Source organism: Vanellus vanellus, assembly GCF_965231255.1.
Source record: "Vanellus vanellus genome assembly, chromosome: 3".
Taxonomy (NCBI): Eukaryota; Metazoa; Chordata; class Aves; order Charadriiformes; family Charadriidae; genus Vanellus; species Vanellus vanellus.
Genome location: NC_138907.1, coordinates 5,896,451 through 5,907,799, shown reverse-complemented (window position 1 = coordinate 5,907,799; position 11,349 = coordinate 5,896,451). Strand labels below are relative to the sequence as shown.

Below are 11,349 nucleotides of genomic sequence, written 5' to 3'. Positions count from 1 at the left end.
GAACCTACCTTCTTTATTCTTTCCTATGTAACTAAAAACCAAAGTGGTTTGTGCCTGTAACAACCATTTATAACATCTTTAAAAATACATTTTAAGGCCTTTGGCTTTTCATCATTATTTTGAGCAGCTTAAGTCAACTGGGAACAAGATTTGTGGTTCTCATGTTCTTGTGTTGTAAGAACACAACAAATCAAGTTCTCATAGCAGCAGTCTGCCCTACCAAAAGGGGTAGCTTTAACATAAAGAAGAAGAGAAACATTCCATATCCATAATTAGATAAATAATACTTCAGGCAAGATATGGCACCTTTAAAAGTGCCTTTTCAGACTCGGATTTTTCTCTGCTTGTTACTACAGAAACCATCTAGCAACCAGAATCTAAGACAGACTCCACCCAAAACAGAGAAAAACAATATAGACAGAGTAGGCTTTTCCTCCTCTTCCCCCACTCCTCCCCCCCCCCCCCTTTTTTTTTTTTTAAAGGGTGGGTGAGTGCTAAGGAAAAGTATCTTACTGTGCAAAGGACAGGAGCATTTTGCATGCAGTTGAAACAGTAAAGCTCTGATTACAGATGGCAGAAATGAAAGCAGGGAATGAGTAATGAGCAATGAGAAATGCGTAATGTGGGATGAGGATATAATTTCCACACATCGGCTAAAGAAAGGTTTACACTCTTAAGCAATAAAAACAAACCATTAAGCCAGACCTGCACTGTCAGGAAGTATAAAACAGTTCTTGAAACTCTGCAGTTATTATACAAAAGCTTTTCATAAACTTTTGTTTCCTGATCTTCATAAAACATTAACATCAAGCTGCCATATGGCAATTAGCTGCCTCCTGAAATCAATAAAAGAACCCCAAAAATCAACAGTTTAGGAATAGCTGTACAATAAAATAGTTCAATAATTATCCTCTTCTAATAGTGTAGCAAATTGGGTCCAATATAAATGCAGTCCAGATGAGCTCCTTCTTCAAAGCTGAGAGTACAATAAATCATGTTCCTCTCCAAGCCTCATCAGTACTGATTGCACAAGTGAGACCTCTAACTGCCTACCGGGGGGAAATCAGGTGATAGTCTGTGGACACCCAAACCCAATTATTATACGAGCAGGAAAGGTCTCAATGCCTGATTATGATGAGCCCAGGTTAGCCCAGAGGAGCAGATCCTGCTCGGTGAAATGGCCAATGCTCTCGGGAGAGCTTACCTCAACTGAAGATCTTCCCACGTCATTTTTACATGTTGCTGACCACAGAAGTCCAACTGAATTTTGCGCAAAAATTATCAAGCCACTTGACAAAGCTGTTACTGAGTCTCAAAAGGACAAGGAGAGATGCTGATCACATTTGTGTTTAGAGAGATGCTTATCTGAAATGCACAAAGGGTGACATTATCTATCACAATCTCTGCCTATATAGGTTATATTAGTGCCTAGAAGCAATATGTTTAGGGGAAAACAGTCTATAGAGTAACAAAGGCAGCTTTGCCTTCCGGATCTGCTGCTTTTTCTCCTCTTAAGAGGAAAAAAAAAAGCTCATTTATTCTTGTAGAGTACTATAATACTAGTAAGTACTAAAGAACTAAAATAAGTACTGGAGCACTGTGGTAACAGCATACCTTTAGTATTTAGAATTATTTAGCAGTCATTACCAGACTAAGGTGTCAGAAAGCCCAAGCCTTTCTGAAGGACTGTCTGATCGTCAACCCTATTTAGCAGAGTTCAGGAACCCAATGGATCTCTAGGGGAATTTTCTACTACTAATGTATGAAAGTTTGGTTTGTTTCTTTTATTTTAAATCCTAAACAAACGCTTCAGTGCGGCACTCGTCTCCAATCTAGAGAGAGGTTAAGGGTTAAGGTTTTAAAGATACGTTATGAAGCCAATTCTGCAGAAGTTTATTGACGTGCTGAGCTTGACACGTGCATATTTCCTCCTCAAAATCAGTATAGAGCTGATGATTCTGTGACTAACGCTAAGTGGATATAGAAACGCTTACAAGAGTGGGTCCAAATAGGTTTACAATTATACATTGGTCTCACAGTGTATTTTGCTAAGGATGCAATTCTTTGTCAAGCAACAGGAGGTTTGTCTTTACAAGGAATGCGGCATCACGCCATGAGCCAGCTACTGCTCATGCATAGACAAGCACCGTAGCCAATTTTTTTTTTTTTGAAACAAGATTAGCACCAACGTGTTCTCATGCCTTAGAAGTAAAGCAGTCCGTAAAAAGCCTCCCTCAATCTAGTTAGACATGGAGGGCTAGGAGCTGTGAAACTTAAGCCTTGCAACACTGGAGTTTAAGATCTGCTTAGAAGTGCCATGGAGCCTTTCCTGATTTCAGCAGGTTTGGGATCACACCTTTCCTGCTCCCAGAAATGGTGCAATCTTCAACTTTTCAGCACTTTATGTCCAGATTTTGCAAGCTCAGGTTATAGAGTTCACTAGCACTGCTGTGACTTGACTAGCACAACCATGCATCGCAAACAATCAGTGAATTCTTGAAGAACCTTCGCTGTGACATATCCCGTGACTGACTACCTTCCCAAAGCAACAGCCATGAACTCACTCATCACCAGTAAAGCTGGCAACAAGCAAAAGGCAAACAAAACTTCTGCACATATGATGCTCCCCCGTAAAAACATTACCCAACAGAACAGCACCGGTCTTTCAAAAAAGCAAATAGAGGTTGTCCACCCAGCAAACTCACAGGCTGTCGATGCACTATCAACATGATGAATAACATTAGCTACCTCCCAGAAATAAGAAGAGCCAAACTGCAGAGTGGTGGATTGTTCTCTAACAGCTATTAAAAATACTGCCAGTACAAAGAAATATGTTCTTCTCTCACCACAGAAGCTTACAACTAGCCTAAGATATTTTTAGGTTCACAAGAGAAAAACATAAGGAAATAAGTTTTCCTCTCCTATCCTCTGTACCCATTGCTTTTTGTGATGATTGGGATTAGAGAACTAACTGCTCTATAAGACCTGTAAGCCATCATAAAATTCCTCTTTCTGATCAACAGACCTATTTAGTAACTTCACTGTAACTCAGGTAATTCTGGTAAAAAAAAAAAAAAAAAAAAGGAGGAGTTTGGGGAGGGCCAGGAGAAAGAGGAGGTTTCTGTTAATAAAAAGTTAAGCTAGTAGGAGGCCCAAATCAGATTTCTAAAGTTGACTTAGACAGGTCTCTAGTGGGACAACTGTACCCGCGGCTTTAAGGGATGTTGCCTCAGTTCACCAAATCCAGAAGTGGATCCACGACAGAGCGCAAGGGGGTTCTGGTATCTCTGGAGGTATCAGCACAGAGTCATTCTATATCCACTAAATACAGTGGAGAGCTCCTGAAATAGGCAGGAACTTACCACTAGCAGTCCAGCACAACTCCATTCTGTTGCCAGCTTCAGTGCACTTTGCCGTGGATCACCAAGAAGCAAATTTAAGCTACTTTCCCGCTCTACTGTTTCAGCACAGCTTTCACGCAATAACCAACCCAGCCTCTGCATGCTCGCCCCGGGTTCTACAGCTAGTAACCTGGCTGCCATACCAGTCTTTTAAGGTACAACAGGCACAGTAAGTATCAGCTTTAAAGTTGTGTTTGCCAACTGCAAATCATGCCTTTGCCCCTTACATGAAGTATTTAAAAAATAAAATGACGTAAGCCGGAGTTATCCTTGTGATGACTGCACAAGTGAACCATTTTTTTCTTACAGACTGGACTTTTCAGAAAGAAATATCAGAGTTCTATGATTTATTATCTGAAATAGACTTAAACATTTGCAGGGTGGGGGCAACTTTCAATCACAAAACCCTGGAAAGGAAGACCAGCTAATCTGCAAAACAGCAAAACCCATCAGCTGAAGTTAGATAGGAGGCTGCATATGACAACAGCTTTCTGTATGTAGGGCAAAAATTGAGGAATAATTTCACTACAACACTCCACAGAAGTGAGCTCTCATCTGAGGTGAGGAAGTATGCAAAGCTTTTCCAACTGTTTAAGACAAGGGCCGGTAAATATTCCTCTTAGCATACATAATCACAAAAAAAAAAGTGTGACATTTTAGTTTTTATTATTTTATATTTGGCCAGGACTTTTAAAGGAAGGACTTTTAAATGAAACATCAAACATTCACTTTTCTGTAGGTCTAGAAAGGATTCAGTCTTCCCCCACCCCCGCCTCCCGTAGGATTTCTATTGGCCCTTCTTATATTCACACTGCAAATTAGTTGGGAATAGCAGTATTTATACTAGATCAGCAACGTCTGGTTCTTATCCAAATGTTCCACCTAAAGAGGATGCCAGTTCTCATGGATTGGACAGCCCACCCTGCAGCATTCCTGAGAATTGTACAATATAATAATCTTGAAAGTCAGCAGAGTGGATTATCCACTTTTTTCTGGACTTGAACTTGTGACCTTAACAGTAGCACAGCAGAAAGCAAATGTGCTATGCACTTTGCCATAGTAACCTTCCATGTATTCTTTTCAACTTAAATACACACAATTGAAACAGCTACAATTTTGGAAAATTATGTACAAACCCTATATTTTTTTCTTTTTGATTACATATAAATACAAATTAGCTATTCTTCTAAAAAGTGGTTATAATAGTAAATAAATACAAAATAAGAATCTGACCATTATACTTCATGTGCTGGGGTTAAACCCATATAAAATGTACAACTAAAATACATTTAAAATCTTTAAAGGAATATTTCTCTGATTAAAATATTTGTTTTCCCAACTTTTTCGTAGACATAAATATATTTTCAAAATAGTTGTGTTTTTTTTTTCTTTCCATTTCATTACATAAATAAAGTCTTCATTGGGAAATATTAAAGTGTCAGCTTTTTTTTTTTTTTTGTATTTGTCTAATATATTTGCTGTGTTAGCGGCACCCACAACCCTCCACAACCATGTCTTGATAGTTCTTTAATACAACTTTTTCATTCTCATCAAGGTAGAGCATGGAAATAGCACTCAGTTCTGTCGGCACACAGCAAGCCTTGGGGATTTTGGAATTCACTGAATTGACCAAAGTCTGAACAATGGCATGGTTTGTTGAGTTTAGATGATCTGCCAGTGGAAAAGGACATTCCCCATGGCAGTAAAAGGCACTATACCCCGGTGGGGCAACAATCCAGTCATTCCACCCCACATCATTGAAGTCCACATATAACGGATGCCTTTTGCAACTGTATTTGTGGCGTTTACGCTGTTTGTGTTTCGCTTGACGCTTTTCTCTTTTATGAAGCGGGTGTCCCTTGCCATCATGCCCAAACGTTACTAATAATGGCCTGAGCTGAGACCAGCTATCTTCATCCTGATGTAAAGACCTGCTAATCCTAACGTGCCTCTTGGAGGCACTGTTCTCTTTGTCCAAGTGAACCACCTCTACCACAAACCCATGATTGGGTTGTCCATGTGCAATCCACCTCAAAACAGCTGGCGTTACATCAAAACTTTCCCATTTACTTGCATTATGATGCACCAACCTGGTGTCCAAAAGTCTTGTGACAGGGTCCTTAGAGGTGGCTGTGGCTGGCTTTATAATTTCATAAATATTAATACGGTGATGGTAGCTGCTGTTGTTCTCAAAGGCTCCGTGCACCTGTTTCCGAAAAATCTGGAGTTCAGCTGAGGTGATAGACTCCTCATTAGGGATGGAAGTTAAATTAAAGAAGAAACGCCGTGCTGTTTTCCCACTCGTTTCTGGCAGTTCTTCCAAAACTTCTAATTTGATTAAACAGGGAAAATAAAGAAAATAAAAAAAGAGAGAGAAAGAAAAAAAAAATCAGGAACTGAGACAAGCAACCAAACCCCCAAGATAGTCTGCTGTTGGCAACTTTCAAATGACAGCTAATGCATGTGACATACAAGATCTGAAAGACTTTCAGGCAGAAAATACCGTCTCCCTTGCCTCGCTGTTTATTTATGCAAGCATGTATAGCATGAAGTTAAGAATGCTTCATTCATTGTTATGCATTTTGATTGAATACTGGTGCCCTTTGCATTCCAGGTGGTTATAACAAGTGGCAAGAAACACGCAGCAGCATTACTTTGGAATTCAAGGACATCAGTGAGAAAACTCAAGCACTATAGTTAGTGGGGCTCTGATGAGAATCATTAGAACTGATTGAGGATGTAGGGCAACTATTGCATTTCTGCTTTTTTCAAGAACGTGGCTCTAACATCAATCCTTTAAACTCCATTCTGAAAAATATTAGTCTGCAATTTAGGCGACTTACAAATCTTAATGTATGGATTTTTGTATCTTAGAGGTGGTGAACTCAACATCTGTAACAGCACTTTAGGAAGCATGCCCTAGTATTTACCCAAAAGGGCCATGAAGAATGGCAGGAAGGTTCAACTGCTAAAAAGGGGCGGATGGTAAAGGGATAACAAAACAAAGTCGCTTCTGAACAACAGATTTTCAAAACCACAAAAAAAAAAACCTAATTAAAAAGTCACTAAACCCCAGGCCATTCTCACCTTTGAGTCAACAAATAACTGAATGGAGCTTCAGAGGGAGTAAAATATATCTAGGGTTGCTAAGTAGTATGTTGTTGCTACAGACATTGAAGAAATTAAAAGTATTTCCCGAAAGCACTCTGTCCCAAATCATGGCTTTTAATTTTGGTACTAAGCATCCTGGAGAAACATTCACTTTCTAAGGGGAAGCCATAACTGCTGTTACCAGTTCTTAGTCACATAACCATTCCCTGTTGAATCCAGTAGGACTTTTCGCATAAGGTAAGGCTCAGCTTTACATTATTTCAGGACCAAACCAATATTCGTAAATATGTAGATGTTTTGAGTGGTCACCAGGCAAACTTCTGCTTTCAAGAAGCCACTAATACAGAGTGAGAACTCAGTGAAAAAATGGAGTCACACTGATTTTCTTCTAAATTTTGTGAAAATTGTAGAATAGCTTTTGCGTCAAAACCAGTCTTTGCTTTAACAGTATGACTACTTCAAAGTGCAGATTTTTACATTTGCCTAAGAATTATAAACTTTGCCTTGTCTACCACGTTCAGGTTTAATGTGAATGACCCATGCACTAGCTTTTCCCTATTCGCTGCTTACTTTCCACACAGGGAAACACAGACAATGAGAAGTTACTTTTCATCATTGATCTCTTTTCTGACAATACGGCTTTCCACTAAGCAGCACATCCACTTCTGCAAGGCCACCTCCTTTATCCATCAGAAACATTAAGTACTAACGAATATCTTTTCTCAACACAGTTTCACATTAAAAGCGTGGGAAAACTGCATTTTCATCACTTTTACAGTGGGGCCACTGCATACCAGCACCAGGGACTAGCAGCCAGGAATGATTACAACCTGGGGAAACGTTTCCCAAACGGCACGCGAGCGACACGTGCGCCACCAGCTCCACAGGCCTACCCTTGCCACGGCTAACACCGCAGCGACTAAATTGGCTACATAATCCGGGAAACGCACCCGGTCGCAAAGTGAGGGCCTGTCCCAGAGGGTCCACTGCCTCGGTGGGCTGCAAGTGAGGAGAGCTGGAGGTGCTGCTGGACGCCTCGCTCTGCATTTGGCCAGGTTACCTGCAGGTGAGAGCCAAAACCTGGCCACAGGGCTTTTACCAGCCTGGGTGCTGGTGGCTGGGGAGGCATTGCATGGGCCCGGGCTAAATGGCTCCTCGACGGCCGGGTGAGGGAGAGCTTGAGGAGAGGCCACGATTGATTGTTTCATTGATCTCTCACGGGGATTAGATAAGGATTAGAAACCTCCGCAGCCGTCCCGGCTCAGCCGCGCATTAGGGAGACTTTCCTGCTCTTTAGCCTCGCAAAAAGAAAAGCTACCTGTGGGAACGCTTCATGCGGAGCCGCTCTCTTTTACCAGAATAAGTAAACGTAACAGGAGCCTCTCGTCGGACGGAGGAGGAGGAGAGGAGCCGTTGGCAGAGCGAGGCGCCACAGCAGAAACCCCGGAGGCTGCAGCGGGGGCTCTGGCAGCGCAGCCGGCTGGAAGCGCCCCGCTGAACGGAACGAGCCCCGCGCTACCGGCGGCCGAGCTTCGGCGCTCCCGGGGAGGAATCCGCGCCGACGCTCCTCCTCCGGCCCTCCCCTTTCCCCTCCGCCCGTCCCGCCGCCGCCGGCGGCCCCACGCCGCGGGGCGCGCCCGGGAACGGCTCCCCACCACCACCACCACCGCCGCCACCCCGGGCCCCGCCGCCCCTACCTTCGTGGTGGAAGCTGCGGACGGTGTTGGCGCGGCTGGCGGCCCTCTCCAGCGGGTAGCCCAGGGCCGGCGGCTGCCCCAGCTGCTGGCCCGCGTGCAGGCGGTAGAGGTCCAGCATGTAGGGGGGGATGACGACGTCCTTGCCGGGGCTGGGCCGCCGCTTGAGCCCGAACATGTGGAGCAGGCGCAGCTCGAACTCGCTGAGGAGATCCTCGGGGCGCTGCGCGGCCGAGGCGGCGCGGCCCGCCTCGCTGAAGCGCCGCCGGCCCACCTCCGGCATGAGGCCGGCCGCGCCGCCCAGCAGCACCTGGCAGAGCAGCAGCGCCAGGAGGGAGCGGGTGGCGGCGACCATGATCAACCTGCGCGGAGGAGGAGGAGGAGGCGATGGGAGCCAGTCAGCGCGGACACCGCGCCGGGGGAGCGCGCCGCGGGGGACGGGGAGCGGGGGGGGGCGCGGACGGGGACGGCCCGCAGGTGGGTCCCACCCCGGCGCCCGGCCTGGCCCCCGCGGCGGGGCGAGGCGCGGGCCATGGCGAGCGGCCCGGCCGGCAGCCGGCGGGGCGGAGGAGCCCCCCGTCGGGCCGCTTCAGGTGCTCGGCGGCGGCGGAGCGAGGCACGAAAATCCCCGTGGCAGGAGATCAAAGGGAGCCGGGCGGGACGGGACGGGGCGGGGGAGCGGAGCGGGGCGATCCGCAACAAAGGAGCGGCGGAGGTGAAGGGGCGGAGGAGGGGGCGGCCGGGGGCACCGCCGGGGCCGGGCCGCAGGTGTGCGCCCGCTCGGGCCGCAGGTGTGCGCCCGCTCGCCCGGCCGGCCCGGGGCTCCCGCCGCCGGGACCGCTCCGGCAGCGGGAGAGGGAAGGGGCGGCTGCCCGGCGGACGCGCGAAGCGACCTCCCGCCCCACCCCCGCCCGCGTACGCCCCGCTCCGCTCCCGCCCCGTCCGCCCGCTCCCTCCGCGGGGCTCGGGGCCGGCTCCGGTCCCCCGCGGCGGGGCTCGGCGGCGGGGCAGCGGCTCCCCCAACGGAGAGCTACTTTCCCTCGCGGAGTGGAAGCAAGGGGAGGGAGGAAAATACAAATCCGCTACGTCCCAGCCACCCACAGATATTCTTCTCCCCCGCGAAACTCTGCGCGGTGTCCTCGTTAGATTAGCTCCCCCCCCCCTCTCTCTCTCTCTCTTCCAAGAGCGCTAGCACCTCCGCCGTGGCCCACGGAGTCATCCTGCGGAGAAGGCTTTCAGCGGATCAGCGACCGCCGGAGTTATACCTGTGTGCAGCAGCAGGGGTTGTGTCTGCAGGAGGGTTTTCTGCTCTCGGGGTGTTTTTCCCGCATCACTTGGTGTTACTCCAAACTTCGCTGCTGCTCCTCTACAGCTGCCGAGCAGAAAAGAGAAGTTCCCTGAAGTACAGTCCGTCTCAGAAACATACTTTTAGCAGCCGGTTGAGGAGGCAGAAGGCAAGTCCCGGCCAGGGAAAGGCTTCTCCCTTTTAAAAAATGTCCTTTGCATCACCCGCATCAGACAGAGGGACATTTACCGACACTCCCGCAGCGACATGAAGACGAAGCTTGACTTTTCTCCGCTCCCTTTAAAAAAGAAAGAAGGAGGGGGGAGGAGGAAAAAAAAAAAAAAAAAAAGAAAGAAAAAAAAAAAAGGGGGTGGGGAGTAGCCTGACTGCCGTCCCGCGTGGAGCTAGGGGACAGCACCGGCTGTCCCTCCCGTCCCGCACCGCACCATTGCCGGGGGTGGCCGGTGCCGGTGCCGCCGCCGGGGCTTTTTGTTGCCGGGCGATGTCACGACCCCGGAGGCTCGCTGGCCCGCGCCAATCACAGCCGCCCTGTGGGAGCGGGTTGCGGCCCCGCACGGCTTTTAAAGGAGACGCCGCCTCCCTCCCTCAGTTCCTTCCCTCCCTCCTCCCTCGCCCGCCCGCCCCGGGACGAGGGATGGGGCCGGCGGCCCGGCCCCGCCGTCCTGCTCCGGGCGACCGTGCCCCGCCGCCGTAGAGCGGCGGGGCACGGTCGCCCGGAGCAGGACGGCGGGGCCGGGCTGGGCCGAACGATGTGACCCCGTTGCGCGGCTCCGAGCGCTCCGCCGCCGCAAATCGGATTAGCGCCGTCCCCCGGGCCGCTAAAGGTGTGAAGGTCACGTAAGGTATCAGGAGAATCCCGGTGCTTTCGAAGCAGTTTTAAAAAAAAAAAAAAAAATATATATATATATGATATATATGTATATATTTATGTTTCTAGCGCCGCCCGAAGCCGGGGGGGTTTCCTCACTCGCCTCCCCGAAAGACGAGCGCCGAGGCTCGGAGAGGAGTCTCCCCCTCCCGGAGGGCTCAGCCCCGGCCGTTCGGACGGCAGAGGGTTCGGTGTGTTGGTTTTGGGTTTGGTGGTTGGTTTTTCCTTTTTTTTTTTTTTTTTTTTTTGTTAAGATGTGGCTGCCCTCCAGTGGTGGAAATGCGGCGGATCTCCGGCAACCCCGTCGCAAACCACCCTCCCGCCCCGGCACCTGCCCAGACCGGGCGCTGTCCCCCCGGGGTTTGCAGCCTCGACCGCCCATCGCGGTACGGGCACGGAGAGGGACAGCGGTGGCCAGGGGTGGAGGAGGCAGGACCCTGCTCAGTGGCACTGGGCTCCCAAACCGAGCTACCTCCCTTTGCTGTCGTTGGCAAATCTCAATCCCGATACGATTTAGTAACTTGTGGGTAGGGATGATGCGTCCTTCGCCCCGTCTCTCGTCTCTCGTTTGTCTGCTCAGGCTCTGCGGTAGGGCCTGGCCCTCCTTACACAGGTATGTGATACCTGGCAATTTAGGGTCCTCATCAAAGCCGAAGCGCCATCGGCTCACTGTCATTAGCCGGGGTCCCGGTGCTAGCCCAGGCTCCTTCCCAGCAAGGTGAGTGCCCGGTGCTGCGCCTCCTCTTCCCAATACCTCTCAGGGGCTTCATTTGCAAAAGACACAGACAGCCTTTGACACCTTGAATTACTGCGGAGGAGGATTTAAAGCAATAACAACTGAGACAGCTCCATTACCAGCTCCTCCTTTGGGAGCGGCCTTTTCCCTCCATCTCACAACTTTTCAGCATCGGAAAACCACCGATTTGAGGCAGGAATTCAGAGCATTTGGACTGGAATAATTCCTCCGGC

The 11,349-nt window shown here is 48.8% G+C and overlaps 1 protein-coding gene across 1 annotated transcript; it reads right to left on the bottom strand.

Moving 5' to 3' along the window:
* Window positions 1-4,599: 4,599 nt before the first annotated feature.
* BMP2 (bone morphogenetic protein 2) lies at window positions 4,600-8,561 on the bottom strand (the record flags this gene model as incomplete). The annotated part of the gene is made up of 2 exons (XM_082480654.1): window positions 4,600-5,729; window positions 8,210-8,561. 2 exons carry the CDS (start codon window positions 8,559-8,561, stop codon window positions 4,885-4,887), a joined length of 1,197 nt encoding a protein of 398 aa, XP_082336780.1. The 3' UTR covers window positions 4,600-4,884.
* Between the last annotated feature and the right edge of the window lie 2,788 nt (window positions 8,562-11,349).